This window comes from Symphodus melops (assembly GCF_947650265.1).
Source record: "Symphodus melops genome assembly, chromosome: 12".
NCBI classification, from domain to species: Eukaryota; Metazoa; Chordata; class Actinopteri; order Labriformes; family Labridae; genus Symphodus; species Symphodus melops.
The window spans coordinates 12059006-12084899 of NC_136702.1; the positions used below are offsets into that span (position 1 = coordinate 12059006).

General features: G+C 42.4%; 2 protein-coding genes across 7 annotated transcripts in view; both read right to left on the bottom strand.

Moving 5' to 3' along the window:
* pttg1ipb (PTTG1 interacting protein b) overlaps nucleotides 1-25894 on the bottom strand; it is an 82183-nt gene that overhangs the window by 32279 nt on the left and 24010 nt on the right. The gene's annotated exons all lie outside the window — the stretch shown is intronic.
* fmnl2a (formin-like 2a) overlaps nucleotides 1-25894 on the bottom strand; it is a 46076-nt gene that overhangs the window by 7307 nt on the left and 12875 nt on the right. For 3 of the 6 annotated variants that reach the window (XM_079358090.1, XM_079358091.1, XM_079358092.1), the window contains exons 2-16: nucleotides 22987-23070; nucleotides 18883-18963; nucleotides 14783-14859; nucleotides 11059-11142; nucleotides 9927-10082; nucleotides 6947-7055; nucleotides 6653-6729; nucleotides 5626-5719; nucleotides 4151-4225; nucleotides 3024-3134; nucleotides 2564-2713; nucleotides 2097-2198; nucleotides 1425-1746; nucleotides 1039-1230; nucleotides 506-526 (exon numbers count right to left, since the gene is read on the bottom strand). In XM_079358090.1, the coding sequence (XP_079214216.1) occupies nucleotides 506-526; nucleotides 1039-1230; nucleotides 1425-1746; nucleotides 2097-2198; nucleotides 2564-2713; nucleotides 3024-3134; nucleotides 4151-4225; nucleotides 5626-5719; nucleotides 6653-6729; nucleotides 6947-7055; nucleotides 9927-10082; nucleotides 11059-11142; nucleotides 14783-14859; nucleotides 18883-18963; nucleotides 22987-23070 (1735 nt within the window). The remainder of the gene's footprint in view (nucleotides 1-505; nucleotides 527-1038; nucleotides 1231-1424; nucleotides 1747-2096; nucleotides 2199-2563; nucleotides 2714-3023; nucleotides 3135-4150; nucleotides 4226-5625; nucleotides 5720-6652; nucleotides 6730-6946; nucleotides 7056-9926; nucleotides 10083-11058; nucleotides 11143-14782; nucleotides 14860-18882; nucleotides 18964-22986; nucleotides 23071-25894) is intronic. The other 3 variants (XM_079358093.1, XM_079358094.1, XM_079358095.1) reach the window with 1 other exon arrangement.

Consider the following 25894-nt stretch of genomic DNA (forward strand, 5'->3'; position numbering starts at 1 on the left):
ATTTATTTATTTTTAATCGGGCTGATTTGGGCTCTCCGTGACCACGCTGGCCGATTCATTGCAGATGTAACATTAAGGCTGCGCCTTGTTCCTGCTGCACAGATGTCAGCAGGAACAGATAGATAAGGTCACAGTGGGAAAGGTAAACAGCATTCCTGCTCTGCATTAAGTTATCACTTAGGAGCCTGACGTGCCACAGCAGGTCGCTGTCAGTATGCAACCAATACCTTGAGATGTGGTGATACATTATATGCAAAACATGCACACAACACATCTACAGAAAAGTGTGAAGGATCAGAATTTTAGAATTTGGTATTTTAGAATTTCCAAAAGCCAATTTTACAGGCGTCTAAATGTCAGAAAACAGAAGACACAAAAAACATATGGTTATAAATTAACTGGAGATATGGGCCAGGTTTCTCTTAAAATGACATTTTCAAAATGTGGATAAAAGACAGGGAAAGTGATGGGGAAGAAAACACCAAACTTGACATGCAGAACCTACAGAAAAGTTTGATGGGTCCCTCTGGGTTGGCAGAAAAAAGAAAGAATTAAAAGATCAATTATTTAAGAAGTTGTCAGAGTTAGTGAGAAAGCATACGCGTGCACATGTTAAACACACATAGTACAGTAACGCAGCTCACGATGAGAGATCAACACAACTTTTTGATGCATTTTTCCTACTCAAGATTTGAAAACCTTTTGCGGTGGCTACTCTAAAAGTTGAGTGTTCTCATGCGTACATTCAAGTAAGCTAGCCATGTTTAGTAACAACAACTGTCCATAATCTAACATAAATATACACTGTATTTTATCAGTTGAAATGTTCCTTAAAAACTTACCAAGAACTTGTATTGCTCAAATCTAAATAATGTCACATTCGTTAGGCCTTTGTCAATAGATTTTAATAAGGGAATTTCATGCTTTTTTGCCACCATCCAATAAGTTTAATCACATACTAACTATCAAACATACAGGATCCTGTCACACCAGGAATCCCATTATTTCCCAACATTTCATTTCATTCAATGAACTTACCTGCTAACCCAGAGTTCATGATGACAGTCGGCGTTCCACAGCCTGGCAGTGGGGGAGCCGCAGGAGGAGGCGGAGGAGGCATAGGTGCTGAGATGTCTGGCCCTGGGGGAGGAGGCGGAGGTGGGGGAGGAGGGGGTGGAGGTGGGGGAGCTGCTGCTGCAGCGGGAATGGCCGAAAATGGTCCGTTTAACACTGTGAGTCAGGAGATAGAATGATATATAGAGGAGGATATAATTCACAGGGTCCACATATGTACATCTCTTACACTGATGATTGAAAAGTGCAGCGAGTTTAATGCTGTCCGAGTTTAAAACTGAATGCAATCAGCTTGTGATTTTTCTTGCATGTTAGTCGATATGCTAATAACAGACGAATATTAAACCTACACGAGTGGTTCTCTGGCAGTGGGGGAGGTGGGGGAGGAGGCGGTGGGGGAGCAGGGGTTCCCGCTATGCCTCCCACGTGATTTGGACCAACAGCTGCAATGCTTCCTCCAATCACAGTGCCCCCTGAGCCCACCACACTGTGAGGTGGTGAGGGCAGGATGGAAATGTCCCCGTCTCCCTTCTTGTGGATCTTGATGGTGCCTTGTCGCTCAAGCTCGTGGATCTTCTTCTCCAGGTTGCTCTGTCGCTGGATGGCCTCGTCTTTCTCCTTCAGCATCTGCCGCAGCGAGTGCACCTGCGAGCTGGTGTCTTTGTACACCTCCTGAGTGGGGGAGAGACAGAAACAGAGAGGTAAGAGCTATGAAAATCTAAGAGGAGTCGGAGAACTAAGTGAACACTTCCCAACATGTGGCCTCAGAAAGAAACATCTATTGCAACTATTTAAAAACCAGCTCCAGAGAACTATAAAACACTTATAATCCCATGATATCCTCTATACCCATAGATTGATTTTTAAATAAGTGATGTGCATGTAAAGAAAGATATGTGAATGCATGTATTTCATAAACTGTTTTATTGTTCTACCATGAGAGTGGAAATCAGGACAAGCTTAAATAAAAAAATAAAATAAAAATTCAAAGAGGATCTAGAAGGTTCAAGTGTGAGTCTAACCCTGATGGATTCAAGGTCCTTGTTCCTTTGCATCAGCTGCTTCTCCAGCTCCACAATCTTCGACATGGCCTCGTTCTCCATGTCCTGCAGCTTCTCCGTCATCTACAGGTAGCCAGATAGAAAAGGACACATAGTGACATGAGCTCATGACAGCATCCAGTGCAGCATGTCAATAAATAGGATCAGTAGGGCATTGATGGGACATGCTTTAAACATGTATGTTTGTTTGTAATAGAATCCTAAAGTGAGAACCAGTGAACATTACTAAAAGTGTATATGTCCTTATATAAGTTTGGCCAGCCTACTTATTCATTCAGCTGCTATGCACCACAACAAACAGCTGTACAATCAACATCCTGACATGCTGGACATGAATATGTAAGTGTTTGTGAGAGCTGAGAAATGTAACTCAGTGAGTTTTGTGGATTTTTATTTAGAGGGACAAATTAGCAGATGAGGCGTCTCACATGTGACATATTCTCCTCCAGCTCCTCCACGCGCTCCAGAGCGGCGTTTTTGGTCTCTGCGTCCTCGAGAAGTGCGCCCACGTCAAACACATTGTCCAAATAGGCCTGGATCTGAACCTGCAGCTTATCGCTCTCTGTGTGCTTTAGTTTCTAAAACACAAACAAAACGGGTCGATAAAAAAAAAAAGAGAGGCATTTCAATAAAATCAGAAATTCATTTCATTTCACTGCACGGGGTAGACACTGAGTCTGATCTGGCTCATGAAGCAGAAGGTGTAGATGTAGAAAGATAAAGATATGCAGAACTGGCCTTTTTTCTGAAGTAATGGAAAAGTCATTATTGACTCCCTTTGTAGGCTATGGTTATTTTCTCAGGGGTGCTCCAATGACAACCACTACTCCGGAAAGAACTGAATATAAAGAGAGGGAGTGTTTAGTCTGTCATTACATCTCAACTCACGTCTAAGTAGTCATCCAGGCGCAGCTTGGTGAAGTCGAACTGTAGATGAACCCTGAAGTTCATGTCCTCGACCGAGTGCACGACTATGTTGATGAACTGCATACAGGCCACCTGGATAAAAAGAGAGAAAAGACAGTAAATGAGTGAGGACTTGTTCTCTCTGTTGTGAATTTATTTGACAGAATACCACACGTTCAAAACAAACTGCTGACAATGCTACTGAAATACAACTTTACAACCCTTTTTGAGGTTTTTGCTACAACAGCCTGGTGCTCATTAAAACATCTATTCCCCTTTTAAAACGGCGTCTGCTGAAATGGTGTGCATAAACCCCTCATTATTTCGCTGGCTTAGTTGGCAGACTGGCCAATCTTGTGGATAAAAAGGATCTGTGAGCAAACAAACAAAATCAGCAAGTTCAACTGCATCAGCTGCCCTCAGCCTGCATAAACAGATCAAGACCTCCCAGTGTCTTATGTACACTCAAACTCTGGAAAAAGAAGCAGCTCCTTATCCTGACAATGGCTTAATAACTTCCTCTAAGAAGCTCAGTTGTCTCCATGTGACACGGAGGCTTTGACTGTCTGTTTGCTTTGTCGCTGCTGGCAGACTGCAGCCGCCTTAGTGAGCGGACTGGTGACAGAAAACCTTTTGAAGGACTGTTTAAACACAGCATGTGTTTGATCGCACAGACATTACCACACTTACATGGACGTACACACTGGATTAGTGCCCCGTTAGTGGGAACTTCCTTTCTTAGTGTCTTATCTACCTGGACGATTGAGACTACTTGGCGAGGTGAAACTTGTTTGGTGTCACTTGTAGTCCTTTGAGGGTGTATCACAAATCTCTTTGAAGACTTATTTTTGAACTTTGACTAAAACAAACGAGAAAGGAGAGTTCTCTGAGCTCCAATCAGGGGGAGCCATTTGATTCATGCGTTTCGATCTTTATTGATGGATTTCTCGTGAACCTCTTGTGTCTTAACTCAGAGGTGAAAGTGAGTCTCAGAACCTGTTTTATGTCGGTCAGTATCAACTTCACGCTTCAGTTAAAAAAAAAGTACTGAATTTAGGTTTTTGGGGGCAATTGCTTGTTTGTGTGTGTGTGTGTGTGTGTGCACAAACCATAAAATCAATGTTGTTGTCCTCATTCTTGAAATACTCCATTAGCCTCTCGAACCGTTGCATCTCCATACACACCTACAAAACAAACCGCATCTCAATTATTCCATTAATTGAAGTGCAGGCAGCCAACGCTGACTCTTGAAATCCATCCCAGAATTGCATAAATGTGAATCCCATAAAATGAATGATTACATGAATGATAAGCCAGGAATCCACATTTTATAATAACCATTTGTAAAAACAACAGTGTTCAGTCAGTGACAATGTGTACAAAGTGCATCACAGATCCCTGTGACCTCACAGAGAGTAAGAGCAGATGGCAGATTGAAGTTGTACTGATTATGATAACTATCATGTACAGCTGCTAGATGAGTCTTCACTTTTACAAATGGCTGCCTGAACACATCTGTGTTCAATACTGCTTGCAGTACAACCTTTACATATACTATGGTTTTATTACAGCCAGTGAAAGGAAGAGATACAGTCAGATAAAGAGAGAGAGAGAGAGAGAGAGAGAGGGACAGAGGGAGAGAGAGACAGAGGGAGATAGAGAGAGAGAGAGAAAGAGAGACAGAGGGAGAGAGATGCTCTGTGGTTCAGAGAGTTCAATCGGAGGGCAATGATGGAGATGAAGCATGATGAAGAACAAAGAAAGAAGAAGGGGGAGTGTATCCAAAAAACCTCTGAGTAATGCTACCACTCTCAACCCTGAGCCTTCTTCATCAAACACAAGCTATCAAAGTCACTCGGCAAACTCAATCTAATGACCCCAGTGCAATTTAAAAGCTTTACTAAAAAAAAATAAACAACCTACATCTGCTCTTACAACTCTGAAAAAACGTGTCCTTGAATACCTCGCTATTATGACACTAACTTTGTCTAATTAGTGGGGTGACATTCTTAGCCTGATTCTCCCCCAGCTAATGCCAATGCCACTGAGAACAACACTCAATATTTCATTCAGGGCTGTAAATATTGCATGAACTACAGTCTGCCCATTTTTTGCAGGCAATATGCTACAAAGTGGAGCCACTCCATCATAGGCCTCCCACTTTTTTCTTTTTTACTTCAGCAGCCACAACTTCTAACCCAGACAGCCAAGGGTCAGGCAAGGCTGTGTGTTACATCCTCCTCTCTGCTGTTCTGAGCGTTGATGCGTCTGCCAAATCCAGTCCTCGCACACGTAACTGTTTGCTCTCCTGTGTTATGCAGCTACGCTGCTGCTGTCTGTAATCTGTGCACAAAAAGAAAACCTCATTCCTAGATGCTATCCCTCTACAGGAATGAGAAATCTGCTGGTCTCACATCTGCAAGAGAGGAGTGTGTGTGTGTGTGTGTGTGTGTGTGTGTGTGTGTGGGGGGGGGGGGGGGGGGGGGGGGGGGGCATTCCTCGGGGGCTGAGTCACTGTTTGAAATTGCACAGTCGAAATGTAATGACATATTTGTCTCCTCAGAGCCCGCTTCCAGCATCATACCTCTTTAAAGTTGTCGAATGCAGAGAGAATAATCTCGTGGCCTCCTCTCACGAGACAAACTGCCGCCAGGAGCTCCAGGACCAGAGCTTTCGTTCTGTAAAACACGGGAAAATGACGAAACAGGTGGTTAGGAAATGAAAGGTAGCGGCACTGCAGCGAGCCTGTGTTTAACGAAGAAGAAAACAAAGTGGAAGACAGTGTAGTGTTGGGCTTAGAATGAATGACAATCAAACTTTTTTATTTTCATCTATTTATCTATTTCTCTATTTCTAATACTTATTACACACGTTTTTTAATAAAACTTTCTTATGCTGACTCATCAAATATGAGGTCTGCTTTAAACGTACCATGGGGGCATGGGGGGAAAAAGTTTTGTAATGTCATTACCAAGAAGGAAAAAGGTCGTTTTTTTTCTGACTGGATAAAAGGCAGGGATAAAAAATGAATACTTCAGGCCGTGTGTGTGTGTGTGTGTACACGCGTGTGTGTGTGTGTGTACGCGTGTGTGTGTGTGTGTGTGTGTGTGTCAGTCTTCAGTTCACTCATGCAGGATTGCTCTGTGCGGATGAGACGACATGTGACAGGTGATGCGAAGTGGTTTCACATCAACTTTTGAGGAAGTCCTGAGCCTTTGGGCACTAAGTGAAAACACACACACACCCCAGGACATACACACACACACACAGAAGTGAATTCATCTGGTGGCTGTCTCAGTGAGCAGCTCCCAGTGTAGTGGAGTGTGCTTGCCTTGCCCTGACCCATCTGTTAGGATGAATGTGCCCCTGAGCTACAAAGACACTCAGTCTGGATCAGACTGTGCAGGTGCACTTGGACAAATATCAGGTTTCTGGATTTTCCATTAGTGATCTGAGTCTTTGTTAGAAAGATTTATGTGCTTGTTTTGCAGCACATGTAACAACTCTCTAATGCTATCTTTTAGATTACCAGACACAATAATCCTCTTTTTTTTAAAATGACTTTGAAGCCATTAAAGAAAAAATTATTTTGAGCATTTTCTTCAACTTACCTTGGGTTTTTGTTGTTAAGACTTAGTGCAATTTCATTCACAGCGTGTGGGTGTGACATGACCATGTTGAAGCCATACTGCAAAATGAAACACAAAGACAAATAAGCTAATTAACAAAGAAGAGGAGCCAGGAAATAAGGAAAGAGCTATCTTGCTCTGCATAATAAATGAAACATGGAGGACAAACAGGGGAACAAATTGAATTTGTCCTGGGTTAGATAAGTGTGCTCGAGTCCGGAGGGACATGCAGTGTGTGTGTGTGTGTGTGTGTGAGGGTGAGAGCAGAGGGCTGACCTGGTAGTTCATAATCGCACGCAGGCACATGATGCAGACGTGGACGTCGTCTTTCTTGCAGACCAGTCTGGAGTTTTTTAGGGTTCTCCGGCTCGGCAGCGTGTTGCAACTGCAACGATAAAGAAAATATATTTTAACAAAAGGATGTCTTGAGTCCACAAGTATCCAAGCACAAACATCTCAGGCCTGGAAAAAAACCCCCAAGAAAACAGATGCCATTTGTGACTGAGCCTTCACCACACACCCCCTCTCTCTTAACAGGGAGGCCATTAAACTGCCACGCCACATTACATTAACACTCACAAAGGCCATATAATCTACAGCCTTGCCAGGACCCAGAGGATGCCCTCTTTCAGTGTTTTAATTTGATGTCCTTCACAGAGATATCACTTACAGCTAACACAATCGAAGCCAGTCATTTGCATGCAGCACAGTGATTGTGCAGCATTATGAGAACAAAAACAAAGGCTCCCCCCCCCCCCCCTCCTCCTGCTGGAGCTCTCACAATAACACAGAAATGTTGAAATAATGTGCACAGCTAGTCAGAGGGGAACAAATATTTACTTTTAGACTTTGGTCACAAGGTTTGATTACTAGCTGGAAAGCGAGAGAAAAAAATGTGTCTTCAGGATACTGATAAATAAGCTGATACGTGTTAGCTCCCACGCCTGAAGGCACTTCTCCTCCCCGAGTCACAACATGCCGTGTGTGTGTGTCTGATCAAGACTACAGATTTCAAGGAGAAGGGCCCTCTCCGAAGTAGTTTACAAATCCTCGTCTTTCTACATTGCTGAGTAATGAACAACACTTATTCATCAATCAGGCAAGCAGAAAAGATGGTCATAGCAAGAGTTTATACAGGGTATTCCTCTCCTGATGAATCCACACACTAACTGAGGCGTGGCACTAGAAGGAGGAAATGACTAACTACATTTCTTAATCTCGCACCAAGGAAAGGAGAAATGATGACGCAACAAATGTACCGACACCTTGACCTGCGCTGACTTGTGAAAATACCTCCTCTAAACTTTATAGAGCAGGTAAAAAAACAATGACGTTTTTTCGAGGTGTTTTTGAGAAAAGAACAAAACTTTCAATTTCAAAGTTTTGAAGCTTGAGTGATCAGAATTAGAATCTGTTTTTATAGGCCATGCAATGTGGGCACATACATGGAGTTTTAATACATACTAAAATTCTTTGTATTTGCCCACACATTTGTTGACGATAAAACAGGAATATATTTTTGATCCAGAGGGGCTGATATGTTCATATCTCGCTGGCGAAAAATTCAGAGCCGTCCAGGATTTGATGTCCTGCTTCAAAAAAAAAAATCAATACACACAAAAAAGCAACACAGGGCATAGTCTACATGAGACCACAGAACATGAACCACTACAACTGGAACTACAAGCTATAAAACACAGGTGTAACACAGCTATGCATTACTAGTAAACTATTTGTAGCTCATCAGACGTACCGGTTTATTTTGGAGCACTTAGGACAGCTCACTGTTCTCTGAGTCCTTCAAGAGGGCCATTTAAGAAGACACATACACTTTTAATATAACGTTCAGATCTCTCATCATTCTAATCAAGCAAGAAATAAATGAAGGGAAAATGATTCTGTATTATGGCCATGAATACCAATTTGACTTACAGCTTCATAGACAAGAGCAAAGCAGAGAATGCAACCAAAATACAGAAGTCTTTTTTTTGGAGACTACCTAAAATCATCTACCCCTAGTGGTCTAGTGAAAGCCTTTTGGAGAAACTAAGCAAGCTTCTGTGCAGAATGGCATTTAGGAAGCCACACAAGCAGCACACAGGCACAGAGGCCAGAACAATGAGGGCAGAAAAAAAAAAAGAAAAGAAAAAGATTTGCTCCGAGGGAAGGAGAATTCAGTGTCAGACGCGGGAGGGGAGACTGGCAGTACAAATAATTCACATCCCCGACACAGACAGCGGGACAAATAAACTGGGCAGCACTAGCAGGGAGTTATAAAGTACAATGAGCAGGGGGTTGCTGAGTGTGTGTGTGTGTGTGTGTGTGTGTGTGTGTGTGTGTGTGTGTGTGTGTGTGTGTCAGAAAGGGAGCAAGGATGCAGGGTAAAGGCTGCAGGAAAGCTCAGCTGAGTGAACCTGAGACCTGCCTGCTTTCGAAGTCTGGCAGACAGAGAAGAAGATGACTATGAAAGAACACCAGGACAGAGGAGAAAAGACAGTAAGCCTTTACTGAACCTTTACCACACTGTAAATGCTCAACACTTCTGAATGCAGCAGAAACACAGGTTAGGTGAGACGATGTAACATTACAAAGTCAGCCATGGGTCAAAATGGATCCTCTATAAGTGAAATGTTGGATAATAAAGAGCAGTAAAACAGTGAAAACGTAGAATAAGTAAATGTTTAGGCGTGTATTTTCCATAATGAGAACACGAAGGTAACTGCTGTACAGACACAGCAGTGGAATGATGGGGAGGATTAGAGACATAATGCACGACTGAATGGGATTTGTGCTTCCGAGCATATATTAGCATGAGCTTATGAATTAATTGTTGTGAAATCCTCTGCACACTGGAACTGGATTTGGAGTTTAAGTGGTCCGTTGGTGTTCACAGAAACAAAACCAACAAAAAAGGATTTGCTCCATAAAAGATGGATCTCTCCCTCTGCTGGGTCCTCTGTCACATGAGACACTGCCGTCGCTCACTCGTCACAATCATGTGCAAAAACAGGAACTATCACAACGCAAATGATCAAGACAAATGGGATTTGTCCGCAGTGTTTTAAGCCATTTAAAGTCTTACAGGTCTCATGACAACATGAAGGGGCATCATATGAAGAGTGTGACTTCTGGAAATAAGGCCACATTACTTTGGAAAGATGGGGGTGGGGGAAGAGTTAGCTATTAGAAGTTATGAATCACACAAAAACATGTGGTTTAAGGTGAACTGAGCTAACGCTGAGTCTGTGATTCCTACCGTAACGTAGAATGTCTCCCAGCACGGGTCAAGCCGTTCCCGGTCATGGGAGACGGCAGGGTGCCTCCTCCATGCAGGTCTTCTATAGAGCGGCTCCAGGGCTTAGACTTGTCCATCGCAGCTTCAGGGTTGTTCTCCAAAAGTTCCTCATCAAACCTATTACAGCATAAACATAGATAAGCATTGAGTTTGTTCTATCAAATTCAAATGAAAAGATAAAGCTATTATGGCTTGCACCAATTTTGTCATGCGAGATCCGTTGGTTAAAAAAAATTATAGATCTGAGGCTGCATTTTTCTCAAAAGTAAACTGTAAAAGTAACTAATGGGGATTAGTAATGATTATTTGATCATATCTTATCTTCACTAAAACATCATAGGAAAGTATTTGATGCCTGAGCAAGCTTACTTTGTTTTGATAAAAGTCACCTGTGAGAAATGCTTTTCTTTTTCTATGAAGCTAAGCTAAGCAGCTAACAAGTGTTGCACCGTCAACACTATGCCAAACAAGCTAGTTAGTGAGCCACTTGTCTGGACAGATGTAAGTTTGACTAAGTCAAGGACTTTTCAGAGAGTGCTAGAAGTGCTTCATTTTTTAGATTTTGGATTTAGACATTGGAGGTAAGAAAACGTCTCATGTTTTGTTGTACTTGGCAGAAACTTTGGAAAATAAAAAAAAACCTGCTAGTCGCAGCATACCTGCTATGATCTATGTCTGTTTTTAGACCGCTTGTTCCATGACTTTTAAATGCTGCTGCAGTGGTACCGAGTGTAAACACACTTTTACGGCTAACCATTCATAATGTGGACAGACCATAATAACATATGGTAGAGTAGAGAGTGAATTAAAACCCAACTGTGTGGCTCTCTGGCCCTGAACACAGGCCTTGTGACTGACTAATAATCACATCGTCAATCTATGAATAGAAGCGTATGGTTGGTATAATACACAGTGCCAATGTGTCAGCAACGAGCCTTGAGTGACTCAGTGTTTCTCCAAGCAGGCAGCAGCACACAGACGTGCTGGAGCAGTGGGAAGATGCTTCAGTGCTCGTGCAGAATAGCAGCATTGTGTTGTCAGTGTTGCATATAGATAATAGAGACATAAAGAGAACGAGCTGGTAGTGACTTACGTGACGGCATACTGTGCAAAAGAAAGGTACTCCACCAGCACGTCCAGACCTTTGTTGTCTTCATTTAAGAATTCTCTCACCCACCTGAGGAGAATCGGGGGAGAAAAAAAAAAAAACCTTTCACTCCACAAAACTTTTATCAGCTCATAAACATTTCTAAAATCATTTAGTCAGCGTCTTTTTAAAAATATTGGTTCAGCAGTTAGAAGCAGAGCAAGCTCAGTCTTTAACAGTTTTAACCTAAATGCCTTTACTTTGAAATTACAAAACCCTTTACATTCAAAAAGTAACACTCAACATGTTAGGAGGAAAATGTGGCTCTTACTTTTCCATTCATTGTTAAATTTTGTGGATTTACATAATTCTAACATGTTAAGCATGTGAATTTCTCACGCCTGTTATGACTTTCACCAGGTCATAGTCCAGCAAGGTGATTAACAACTAAACAGTCTCTCACAGCTTAGTTTACAGGGATGAGAAGTTTGCAAGTTAAAAAGGCAGCATGACAAGATTTGCATAAAGTATACGTCACAAACATGAACAGGATCAGCAAAAACACAAGACTTCTCGTTTCATATATATTTTTATAGAAATTTAAAATTTGCCCACAGTTGCTTCATGTTACTGATCAACATGGCTGACAACAAAACATTAAACCTCACATCTGAAATCATTGACAGTCCATCATTTGCAGTTTAAATTATATGAAAGAGTTTTAAAAGTTTATAGTTGTAATGCTTATCATTTTCTCATTGAACACTCTCAGCAGGCTTTGACCATTCCTAACCCTGATGCATGTTTCCAGGATAGTCACCCTCCATTTCTCCCTATCCTGGCCAGTAAGAAGTGTAATGACCCGGTCAAGGAAGCTTCCTGGCTCCGAGCAGAAAACACCTGCATGTGTTTATTAAAGCACCAGCTTTTACACACGGACACATCGTCTCATTTTTCCCCCTACCACCGCCACACATAAAACTCTAAAAGAGACAAGCCCACATGCTGATCAAAAGCTCACTCTCAAAGTCCAAAGAAGGCCACCTGTTCAGTAGCTTTCATTTTTTATTCTGCACAGAGAAGCTGATTTTCTTGCAGGAATGCACCTGCTAACTTTGGCCTGTGTGACTTTCCCTCCATATTTATGAGCTGAACATCACAGAGCATGTTTATTTAATGGCAGCCCATGAAGGAACCATGTCTTTTTAATGGAGGCCTGACTGCTCAGTGATTAAAAGGAATTTGCAGGACGTAAACATAATGACACACAGGCTTTTTTGGAGTGGTGCTGGGCTGATGATGCTGTAAAGCTAGACGTTTTAAATGTCCACTTGCTTCTTTTTCATTGGCTCCCCTGCCGTGTACCAGTAACTACAAGTGTGTATGACTAACAAGAGCAGCCAGTAAAGTGGGGCCTGTTGGGACCCAGAGTGTTTTTTGAAAAAAAAAAAAAAGGCTTTGGGGGGGTGTGGCCTCATCTGGCCACATGGTAATCATTACCACAGGACACTATCTTAACAATTCTCCTATTCACCACATATTGTTGACCACTGAGCAACATGTGAGAAGCAGGCAGAGAACCGTGGTTGTCATCGGCAGTGATCGTCCAGGGACAATCTCTCCTTTTATAAACAACTCCACGTTGGAAACATTTGTCTGTTTCACCTCTGAAAAGAAGCAGTCATCATTCACTGGCTTAGCGGGTGACATGTTGCTCCGTCACCACCACCATCCATTATACAGTCTCTCCTTTTGCAGTTATAGTAATGCTACATGGTTTAATCTAGATTAGATGGATTATTCATGTAATCTAGTTTACCAACATCCCTAAAAAGAGTTAATCCATGTAAACAATGCCTCAACTGATTTGCCAGACGGATGTCGTTTCTGGCTGCGGTTGGAGTTTATTTTAGTTTGAGGCAGAACGGGAGCAGAGTGTAATCAGGTTGTAGGAGTGTGAGAGATTGTGCTGTCAGAAACATGAGATGATTTGAGTGAGAGTCGGTGCAACAGACAAGAAGACGTAAAGTAATACTTGTGTGGGAGGTGAGCAGGAAAACTTAAAAAAAAAAAAAAAAAAAAAAGGATTAAGCCGGGATGCAGTAAAGACAATGTGTGCGCGTGTGTGTGTGTGTGTGTGTGTGTGTGTGTGTGTGTGTGGATTTGAGGTCTTGTGACGGTTATATAAGCAGTTTATCTTTACATCTTCTCTGTCACAACAGAGCTGATGCTCTCATGGCTGCCTCTTCCTGTCCTTGATAGCGTCTCATTGTCTCCTGTGACCACCAATCTTCAACATCCTGTAAACTCACAGACAGTCATCCTTATTTGTACCAAAGAATCCCAGCGTTTCATTTAGGAGCCATCTGACACACAGTCTGATGCGTAGCAAAACTTCACACTCTGAACACAGAGAAAATCACTTTATCATATTCAAGCATCCCTCACCACACAACAAGGAACTCTTATCTACAATAACAAAACTACACAACACCTCTATAGTCGTCCATTTTTATCACTTCTAAGTCAAAGGATAAAACTAAATGCATGAAGTAGCAACACATAGTTTCATTCATACATTTATGTATTTCCTCCCTGTAAACAGTTGATCTTATAATATCCACAATCCTACGTGACCAACAGGTGGGATGGAGAATCAAGTGCAGGATTCCAGCCGTGGCCTTAAATTCTTAAGCAGAAATGAGGCGCTATATAAGGAGGAGAGAGAGGGTTATAAAACCTTTACAGCTTCTTAACCCTTGTTATACATTTTCTAACTTTCTTGAAGCCTCCTGTGGCTGCCCCAAGCGAAGCTGTCTCCAGTCACATAACTTTTGGGCCTTTTACCAAGATCTGAAAACAGACTGCGTTACTAAAAATTGGTAGAACTCTCCTTTTAATAGTACATGTTTGGACTGTGTGCGCCTCTTTGTAATCAGAAATAGCTGTACATCTGTGTTCCTCCTTCTTTTAATTGATAATAATCAATAAGTTGTTTCCTGGTGTGTAAGCACTGTTACAAGTGAAACAAAAGAAAAAACAAAGGACAATCCGTTACACACTCATATACTTTGATGAATGAGGCCATTGGATCCTACAGATCCCAGAGTGCATTAGGGCCTCATTAGTGAAGTGGGGTAATCCATCATAGTCTCCGTCTATCAGGGTCTCTAATCACCATGACACACCCTGTGATCTAGACTAAGACTAAACACTAAGACAGTGTGCTGCGCTCATTGAGATATCGATCTTTGTTTGTGGATGACTGTACTAACTCTGAATCAATATCTGCTCCCTCAGGTTGAGGCTTGTTTTCTTGGAATACCTGGAATTACCCATGAGTCCCTCTGTGTCTGTATCTGTTGTGAAATCCTGATCTCTTTAGTAACATGCGCAGTAAGTCCTCTTTATGAAGGCAGACTGAGGTGTCAGGTTTTGCAGCTCTACCACTGCAAGAAAAAATGTGTTTTCCTTCCAGACGTTGTTCATATGTCACCTGCCCAAAACAATCGATGGAGTCATCTTTTCTGCATCGCCACATGGCTTTCTGGGTAATATTAGGCCGCAGTGCTGAGATGAATGGGGGATGGTGGCGGTAGTGGTGGTTAGTGTCAATGTCTGCGTCTCCGGGTGTCTGGAATGTCAGACTTTTCCCCCCCTGATCTAATATAACCAGCTCCAAGACATTCAACACTACACGAGCTTCACACACAACCCTGCACTGACTCACCCGATGTGATTGGTCCGTAACGAAATTTCCAGTTCTCTCAGGACTTGGGTGGACTCCTGAACTCTCCGTCTGAATTTCTGAGGACGGGAGAAAAGAAGAGGGGGATTTAATATTTCATTGTAGCAGCAGATCTGTAAATCATCAAGTGGTAGTGCGGCGATGTTAAGGCCGGAAAAAAAATCTTTTTATTTCTGCAGGAAAGGTCAGATACAGGGACAGGGATAGAAACCACAGTGATATTTAAACGTGAAAGCAAGCGAGCCGTGCGCTGATTACAAAATCAAATGTTCTCATAAGATTGTTTACCGAGCCTTTTACTTGCCAGAAACCATTCAGTAGGCTAAAAGAAAAAAGGAGCGGACTCATTGGAAACTCTGAATATGGAACACTTCCCGTTATCCATTTTGCTCACATTGGTTTCTTTATGAGGCAGTGATCCGTCCTTTAAGCACACAGGATAATATTAACCAACATAACTGGTTACCTTTCCAACACAGCAGAACCCACAGCACCGACACATGTCGACTCACATGTTCTCAGTTCTGTTACTGTGGCTACCACGGGGGAGAGAGAAGTGAAACAGAAAACAAAAGAGCAAAGAGGACATGTGAGGCTCCCTCTTTGATTGTGTCCTCCAACAGGAGGTGATCTGCAAAACCCAACACACACACACACAAAAAAAAGGTTCTTCCAGGCTGTTACACAACCGCAGCAACAGAACAAAGGCCGAGTAACCGACCAGTGTTGATCAAACAGGAGGGGGAATCCCTGACAAGAGAGGGACAAAGTGCTGGATGAGAGGAGAGGTGAAATAAACACTCAGCTCTATAAATACTATCCCCGTGTAAATACAGTACGTCATAATTAATACAACTCAAATATTCTGACTCCATGTAACGGCAAGATTAAAGAAAATGCTTTCGAAATATTTCCCTCCCAAAAAAAAAAAAAAAAAAAAAAGAAGCAAGAAAGAGCGGCACACCAAGGAGGCAACACGCGCTCCTTCTCAGAAACATCACTCCCCAATAAATCCTTTAAACGGGAGCCTCAATCTGTTCGGCTTCTTTTTTTCCTATTTGCTTTATTTATTAGAGTACTCACTTAGGGATGTGAATGTCTAATCAACGATGAATATAATCCTGTTCGTCAAATGATCTACAGTAACTTTAATGAGGTATTTAAAGGAGAGGAGAAGACGAGCTTGTCACTTTCCATGATGTGTTAGACTAAGGGAGGAAACAGATCTCAGGCCTGTGTTAACCTATTATTAACACCCACGGAGGACAGAGCTGTTCCCATAGCTTGTCTCTCTCTCTGTCTTTGGGCCTGGGCGGCATGTTTGGCACATGAGGAGATGAGAAACAGAGTGTTTTTATTAGGGAGGAGCCTTTTGTGTGTTTGTGTGGAAAGAAAAGCATATTTAGGGGTACTGCGCAGTCTCCCTGAGGCCCCCCCTCTCCCCTTCTCCTTCTTCTCCCACCAAACGCCCTACACTCCACACTTTTAAGTGCTACCAGCTGCATCACACAGAGAGCAGGAAGAGAGAGGAGCCGACAGTGTGTGTGTGTGTGTGTGTGTGTGTGTGTGTGGGGGGGTGGTGGTGTGAAGACGGTATGAAGAAGGGGAGGAGAAAGGGAGGGAGCAGTGAAAGGGGAAAGTAAAAGTAGAGAATCAGCACTAAAAGTGTTGAGGGGGGGAAAGGAAGAGATTTTGGGGAGTGTGGGCTCAAGAGAGGTCATCCTGGAAACAAATCAATGGCTGATACATTCTTGGGGACTTGTTGGACTGAAGCTCTTCCTCCTTGGCTGCCGATTGGCTGGGAGCTGCCCAGAGGAATGCACCGGAGCCTGCCTATGGAAAGCAGAGGCAATGACCTCCAGCTCTCTCACAGCCGCACAAAGTGGCAATTGTTTTGAGTTTGAAGAAAAGGGGGATGGAGCAGGAATGTAGAAAGAAGCCCATAACTCTCTTCTCTTCTGCGCTGCTTCTTTTTTGTCTCTCTCGTTCTCCGTCCAGCTCGTTCTCCACCGATACCCTCTCTACAATACTCACTCTTCCTCCTTCCCTCCCTCTTTATACACTTTTTTCACTTTACAGTCTCATGTTTAGTTTTTAATCAAAGCAAGCAATAGGCAGGAGGGAATGTGAGAAACAGCTGATGCCCCGGCCTTTGAGAAGAATCTCGGCTGGTTTAACATTGACCCAACAACCAGCTGCAGATAAGTCTCTAGTAGACGGAACGAGAAAAAACTTGGGAATGTTTTTTACTCTGTCTGAGGTGCCCCAGCCATGAAGGCACTAAGTGATTACACTCGGAGCTTTATAACCTCTGCATGTCATGGGTGAAAACAATCCATCGGGCTCACATCAACAAAGCTTAAACGTCTTGTCTGATCACTATAGCTTCCTTTAAAACAGACATGACAATATTGAATACTGATGAACATTAAATGTCTTGTTTGGAAAAAGGTCATACTGGAGTGCAGGGCGTTTATTGCCTGGCTCAAAAGCACCTCATCAGTTCAGGTAGAAGCAGGATAGAGAAACACTTATTTTATTCAAATTTCCAAAACCAGCCGTCATGTCTAACCTTGACACTGTCGCTGCCCCAGCCCACAAAGTATCAGAAGAACATTTAAAAAGTGTTTTGTCTCCTCGAACATGTGTCATTGTCCCTTTATTTCCTGCCTTTATCAGACCTCCTGTGTCTTTTATCTTCCCGGCTGTACATTAAACATCGGATGCACAGAAGTATAGAAGTCTCTGAGACGAGCTCTTAACAGTCTGGATTTATCTGACAAAACCCTCCAGGGTTTTTTTTAACCAGAAAAATTATTTCATTAAGAGAGTCCTGGCCAAGACAGCAGCAGAAAAAGTTTCAGGCGGACAGCAAAGACCAACATTACACCAATTCAATCAGTTATACTTAATATCTTTGCACATTTAGTCAAGGTTAACGTAAAACAAAACATGAGGATACGCTTCAAATAGGTTAAGCTCCCTGTGCCACTGGCAAGCCTGCAGCATTCCAGACTAATGTGATATTTGTGAATCACTTCTCTGAACATCAATAATGCAGGGCTGAAACGGTCTCGCACACTCACAATGTGGTATATCTCACTTCTTATCAAACCAACCAGGAGTGTTGTAGAGCAACAACTCGATGTGTTTAATATGCTGGGAGTTTTAGGAGTATTTGTGTCTCTATGCGAGCCAATGTTGATCTCTTTGGGTTTTTTTGCCACAGTCGTTCTAGCTGTTTATGCTGCTGAAGCTGGCTTATTGTGATGCAAAATTTAAACTCCAGTGGCTGCAAATTGAATTATTCAACAATTTGTTGTTATTCTGGCAGAGTCTGTTGGTTAATTTGGTTATCACAGAGAACGGGCTCCCAGCGTCCCTCTCCCCACAGCTCTTGCTCACTCAGGCCTAAAAGACTTTATTTTGGCAAAGCTGAAGAGCTGGTTGATTTTTTTTGTTTCATGGAGCCCCCTCCTCTTACTCCTTTCTGCTCCGTTTTAAGCAGCCAGGGAAACGGCATGAGTTGGCAACTTCAGACGTATAGCAGACGTCAGAAGCAATGTAGCCACATGATAAAAAAAAAAAAAAAAGTCTGGTGTCGTCTGTTAGCTTCTGCGATGCAGCGAAGCAATGACTGTGCAGCAATTAGCAAGCTCAAGCCCTCTCTCTGTCTTCATCACTCTTATACTCTCTGATGCCTTTAAGCCAGTGTTATTGTGTTGTCTTTTTTTCTTCCTCACTGAGAGGTCAAAGCAGCCCTGTCCGCCGTCGGATGGCACCACACGGGAATGGTATGGATTCACCGTCTTGCTTAATGACACTTCAAACTGGACAGAGGTTTCTTGAGCCTGGTCGCTCCAGATAAACCGTCTCCTGTCTCATTGAGTCACACTGTTCGACTGTTTTGTAACTCAATTTCCCAAGCTTTCTACTCAAGAGGCCCTGCGTGCAATCTTTCCTCAGTTACAGTGGGGATATCCTGGACAAGAGAGATAGAGGGTCAAAGGGGAAGGAAAAAGCTTCAGCTGTTGAAGGACCAGTGCAGAAGAGCAGGATAGCAGGTTAGAGAGGGGGCTCACCTTTCTCGTGACTGCGGGGTCCAGATAACTCCTCAGCTTTTGGAGGTACGTGTGAGGGGGATTTTTCACTTGGAAACGCTCCTGTCATTAAAAAAAAAACAAAAAAACAAGGTTAAGAACACGACCAGAGCAAAATCTGACATTTTTAGAAATGGAAGAAAAAATTCACAGTAATATTATACATTTTGCTTTATTTTCAGACAGTGTTTACTCGATAGAGCCATGGATTAGTTCAAATAAAAAGGATCAAATTCAAATCCAGTTTAGTGAAGGTTCAACCATGATGACTTTAATTCCTTCATATTGAAACTGGTCAGACTTTGACATCCCTTAATTGAAAGAAGAGTTAGAGGATATATTTTACTTTTGAGCGTAAAAAGAAGTTGGTCCCCTTAGAGGCTGCTCTATAGTTTATAAAGAGTCTATGTGATTGTCACGTGTGCTTTTTTTTAAAGACTATTTTGCAGATCGGAGTGCCTTCAAAGAAAACTCACCTCAGCTCTAATTCAGAGATAACTGTGTTGCACAGGAATAATGGTCTGTGTGTGGACAAGCTGAACTGTAACATCAAACACAAATATACATGCTCAACTTTGTCTTCTATAATGAATATAAAACAGTCCTCTCCTTTCATCACCATTGCAGCTGCTAATGTAAATAGTGATCAGTCGATCGTCATACTTACCTGTTACTGCTAATACAACACACACCTTCACCATTATGACTGAAATAGCTCTACATTTTATCATGCTCATTGTTATAGTTGCTCTGTTTGTCACAGTTTCAGAAGGTGGCTGTTCAACGTCAGTCTGCTTTTGCCTCTCTAAAGGATGTTTGTCTTGTCGCTATAACTTCCTGTGCTCATGATGGATTGAAGTTGGGTCTCCGTAAATGAAATGAAGAGTCCGCTCTTTTGTACAGTGTCTCGAGATAACGTTTGTTATAAATTGGCAGCATACAAACAAATACAGATTGATCGTTGAGGAATGGTTTTGCACACGAAAACTCAATAAATTGTCATGATATTCCAAATCGTAGTATCAACAGCATACTCAAAGCTTCGCAGTGACTTCGTGCATCAATAGCTGTGTAGATGACATCAGAAAGGTGGCAAGACCCTCAAACACACGCTCATGGTCTGATAACACCGAGCTGGGAGACGGTGACTGTCTAAGCTGTTAAGCCGGCGAGAGCTAAAAAAAAAAGATGTTTCTATTATTGATTTGTGTTAATGTGCTAGAAGGCATTACCTACCTGGGGATTGTGACTAAACGTGTATGGCTGTGTGCCTACGTGTCTTAAGTTCAGCCAGGAAGAGGTTTTAGGTCAAACCCCTCACTGTTGTGCTCTAGATATAAATACAAGAGATTAGTGTTGGATTTGGATCAGCGCGTCGAGCGGGAAACAGTATTTGGATCAGACTGAGAGTCACAACATGGCAGCATGAGTGGTTCTGTGTGCTGATCTACCACACTACATTGAACAGAGAATAAAAGACAGTGGAGAGCACATCAGTGAGGACATGTACTTTTCAGAGGACGATGGTAAAGATGGCTGAAGCTTTCTTGACTTTAGCAACAAGCTAGCAGAGCTCAGTGACTCGGGGAAAGTGTACCTCCTGATCTTTTCTCCATCGTAAAAGATGTAGATTTTCATCTGAGCTTGTGTAAAGACATCAGAAGCACACCTACGAGTACCTGTGTCTGCGTTTCTTCACTACAGGACTCAAGGAGGAGTTGTAAATTCAAATTTCAAGGCTTTCTTCTGTGGCTTCATGGGCCATTAAATCTTTCTTTGTTCTCTTGTATGAGGGGTTGGGCCCTTATCTCGAAACAAAGGTGACCAAAACAAAAACTATTTGGACCTTCTTTGAGGATATAAGACTCTGTGATTCTTAAAGACGCACAGTTTAGACAGCAACAAACTAATAAAACGTTGAACATGTGCAGAAGCAGGTACACAATCCCTCAACCTGTCTTATTATTATTCAGCTAGTTGTACTCACAGGATTGCACAAAAACTTCAATAACTGGAAATTAAGCCCTAGTAGTCTGCAGTGGCGGTTGGGGGGAAATTTCAACCAGCAACACCTTTAGCATTTAACTGGGGGGGGGCGCTCAGTATTCTACAGATACTGAGGTTAGACCAGATTTCGGGGCTGTTCTGTATTATCAGCAACATTCACATTTATTCCAGCCAGAATGTCTGCCTCACAAAAACAGGAAAGGCATGTGGAAAGAGAGCCGGCTCTCACGGCTACAGCTGACAGAAACAGACACACTCTGCTAGCTATCTGCCAGTCCGCAAAATAATAAATGATTTGGCAAGCACCTTACATATCCTGTTACATGCAATGAAATGTACGGAACGAAGGCCAGTGGATTATATTATAGAGAAGACATGTCTGGTTTGCAGGAAAACATATGAACAGGCTATGAAATGATCTATGGCAGTTCGGGTAAGTTTGACTATGTAGAAGATCTGAATCGAGCGTATGGGTGAGGTTTTTTTTTTATTGTGAGACAATATTGAAGAAAGACTTCAAGAGACAAAACTTGTTGGAAAAAGGCATAATACTGCAAAGGATTCTGGGAAGTCATCACATCTTTATACGCTGAAAGTTTGAACCTTTACGTCGAGGGCATCCTCCATATTTCATATGTTCTCCTAATTGCCCAAAAAATGTTAAATATTTCAACCTCTGGTGGCGTTTGCAGGGCCTGTTTTTCAAAGGGGAAGTACCTGTCATCTCCGCCTTTTTGGCTCCCTCCATCACTGTTGCCATAGTTACATAAAGAGATTCACTGGAGCTATGAGAGAGAAAATACTTTCCTCCCAGAGGGGCCTGTGCTGTCACAGGTATAGACTTCTTGGGAAAACGAGAGGAATATTTTATTTAAAACAATAACAAGTGGAATTATCTAACAATATAAACATTAACTTTTTGGCTTTTGACAACAATATAATATGATAAAGTTATGAAACTTCACTTCATTGAATAAAATGTGTTTTCAAGAAGGATGATAGTGATTCAGATGGACACGTTTCATTTTATTCTCAGTAAGAAAATAAGACAGAAAGAAGATTCTTGTTAGGAAAAACACTGGGAAATATTTTGGAAATGACAATAACAAGGAAACCATCTATTTACACTTCAGGCCAAACGAGAGGAACATGGAGTCCACTCCACACTGAAAGAGGATCTCTGACTGCTGATCAGCAGCCAGGTCGGCTCTCTCTGGCACTGCTCCCTTCAGGGTCAGTGCCTGTCAATACGGTTGGAGTGGGTGGTGGTCTTTATCTAGCCTCCGTTTTTCTCCTCTGCCTACAGAAGCAGAAAAACTCTCTGGCTATGTGGACGAGGGCTGAGTGGAGCACTCAGACCACAGCTCGCCGCACAACGTGCACCCTCTGTTATTCCCTACATGCAGCACTGACACCAATAACAGGCAACGCTTTTTTTTTTTTTTTAACTAGTGTACTGGTGTGTGCCTCCTGCTGTGCCACTTAACCCACTTGACCGGGGAAGTCGAGGGCGTGGGCAAAGGCTGGGAAAGGCTTACAGGCAATGGAGCATGGGAACTGTGGTCACGATGTGCAGAGCAACAGACCTCCTGCACGATTAAAAACTCAGTATAGACAATAGAGCAATATCTTAGATTATCATTGTAGGTAGTTCAGAGTAAAAACCAAAAATTAACAGCCTTACAGCTGTGTACTTGGGTTAAATTAAAACTATGGAGAGTTACTTAGAAATTAAGATACAGCGTTCATATTGATGCCTGTATATGAACTACAAAAACAAAGCAAATCATTAGCTAGAAAGCAGAGTAAAGCTACAGATTTTCTTAATTCCTGTCACTGCTGGCTCCGGGTCAGATTCCGAAGAAAGGATTTATAACGTGAAGACTAAAGAGCCTTTGTTTACATTTGTGCTGGCAGTGTTTTTTTAAGTGAGTCGTGTATTAGCCAGTTAGAAGAAGCAGGAGAAGGTTTTATTGTATTGACAAAAATGTCCACAGGAGGTGCAAAAGCTGATATTGGACTTGTGTGACGCTTGTGCAGCACTATATATCAAACACTTTCATGCAGATAATTGCCCACCTGATCACATATGAGCTCCCACTTCTTCTCGTTGTCATACTGCCGCAACAGCCGCGCTTTGTCTGGAGGAAGATTCATGGAGTTCTGAAAGAGACGGAAAGATGGGAGTTATTTGGATGCAAGTTGTTCAATGTTATTAGTCACACATGAGCAGGAAAGCTCTCGCTCTCTATCCAGACATAATTAATCACACAGTCATGACTAACAGTGGCCAAAGTGTAAAAGTGATGGTGTTCCTTTTAAAGGGTCTCCTGGAACAAGGATGTACAAGAGAAATCTCACACATACGCTCTTGACACATCCTTAGCCTGAACACGAAACGTGTCCAACTCCAGCACACTTTGTTTTGTCTTTGCGGATAATGGGCCTCTGCTTCAGTACGGCAAAGCAGGAAGATGGAGGATCCAAGAGGTACACGACTCAAAGAGCACTGAAGGGATGCACCGGAGCGCCGGCTTTTTGAACTAAACTGAAACTTTGAGCAGCAGCCAGTGTGAGCACGGTAAATCCGCTGCTGGCATGTTCTTCTGTTCACCTGCTCCACCTCCTTTGTTGCACTGATGCAGCTCGTCAGTCACACTCCTAACATTAGCTCGCTCTCAGCATCAGCACACTGATGTTGAGAGCAACAAGGGATTCAGTCTATTCCCTTTTCATAGCAGGTACGCATCCGAGCATGCTGTGGATTGTATTCTACGATATCGATTCCATATGCAAGAAAAAATGAAGTGCTGTGATTTCAAATGCTTGAGCTCACATCAAACGTCACCACCCAAAATTAAAGTAAGTGGAACAAACCAGCCAACCACAGCTGACTGACGTCGCACACAGCATCACTTCAGCAATCTGCGAGTCAGTTCTGAACAAGCGGTGCAATCTGTTTAAAGACCTGCACCCCTACAGCGTCATCCACAACCAAGGCTTAGATGTATCATCACATCCTTTTCTTCACCAGCAAGTTTCAGATCAATAATTAGATAGCTGGCTTAAATCCACACATTTGATTTATATTAACGAATTTTGCAAGTTCAGAATAACAAAAGTTAGCTTTGTTTTAGGTTTTCTTCTGTGGTGTTAATGCAATCAGCTAATGAAAACATTACAGATAATAGAAGATCACCTTGAACACATTCTATTGAGCTTTTTAATTTGGCGCTTAAAAAACAAAGTGCTCAGCAGACTGGATTAGCTGCTCCAATAAACAGGGATTGGTTCGAATCGAAAGTCCGCTTTTGAATCGGAGTTTCAGTTCTAACAATAGTTAGTAAAAGGAAGTTAGACGGCCGAGCACTCCTCTGCAAACTACTTCACTAAACTAAAACGTGTTTCTCCCAGCTCTCTTTCGTTTTAACTCAATACTAAAACCATTCCAGCTCGTACAGGTTCACATATTCATTTTCCATTTCCCATAACACAAAATAAAACGATGCCAGAAAAGTCGACGATGAGAAAACCCAAAATAACTCCCATGCGAGGTGCAGTGGGGGAGTCTCCAATGCACTGACGAGGTCTCGTCTTCATGAAGAAGAGTGCGATGACTCGGAGGTAGAAGAGAGGAGAAACATTGAAACTCTCCTGCCAGAGTCATCGCTTTGAACTTGAGAACCAGGAGGCCGAGGTTCACCTCCACAGTTCATGGAGCAGACGTGGCACTGACAGTAATGTGAGAGTGAGCGAGTTAGTGAAAGAAAACGTGGACACAACTGTGGTCACAGTTTTTCTTCCTTCCCTCATTCTCCTGATGGGAACAAACTAAACATAACAAACTGTTTTCTTATTGTGTTCAGAATGATTTCGTGAGGAGTGTTTTATTCACGTGTTGTCAGAGAGTAACCCCCCCAAAAAAATACGGCTCTATCAAAAACAGCTCTACAGGTCTTTCTTTATCCTGTTATCTTTCCCGTCCATACACACACTGCAGCAGTTCTTTTAAATCTGGCTCTATGTCACACATGCATGATTCACTCTGCCCTCTTGTGAATTAGAACAGCTGGAAACAGTTAGAAAAGAAACACTTCATTGCCAGAGTTACATGATGAAGAATATCTCAATGTATTTGCAGAAAATGTCGTAGCCCCTCCACAGGAAAAAAAAACAACACATTTTACTATATTTACACAACAGAGGTTTGTCCTCAGAAGACTTGGATAGAGACAAGCCGAATCAACCACGACTCGTTCTGTTATGAAGGATATTGAGGACGGTTAAGGGAGAATATTTTCCACTGCTAAGAATAGAAAATGTGGCCGTCGTGGACCGCTCGGCTTGGGGTTCTTTTCCTCTTTTCATTCGACGGGTTGGATCATTTATCAGTGTGTGTTCAGCGCTCAGCGTCTACTTTTCCAGCGACGCTCACGGGGGGGGGTGAGAGGAAGATGGATGAGGGGAAAAAAACCCTGTGATCCAGCCTATTTCCACGAGCGAGTAAAAGCAGGATGGAGTCAGGCACTGATCGAGGAGTCTGATCCCCAACAGGCTTCAGAAAAATCACTGAAAAGTATCGCAAATACGTTTCCTATCAATTTACTAATTCTAATTAGAGTCCTTCTAGAACAGAAACTCTTCTGCTTAGTGACAGGGCCAAAAAAATATGTGAATCCAGCAAAAAGAATCAAAAACTCAATATAAGAGTATGACATGCTTTAGATCTGTATGGACATGTTTGGATGCTGAAAAAAATGGATTTTAAGAACTTCATTTTAGTTTGATTTGATCTGAACAGAGGTTGTAGCCAGCCTGCTCTCCCAGCCTGAGCAGGAAATCACATTAGAATTCAGCAGATGTTGCCGGTTGGCTGATTGCTGCGGTGCTGACTGCGGGGAATTCAAGTCAGATAGACACTATTGATTCAGTCAGGCTGCTAAACAGATGCGTAGAGTTTAGAACCCGCTGTCCTTCCCTAAACACA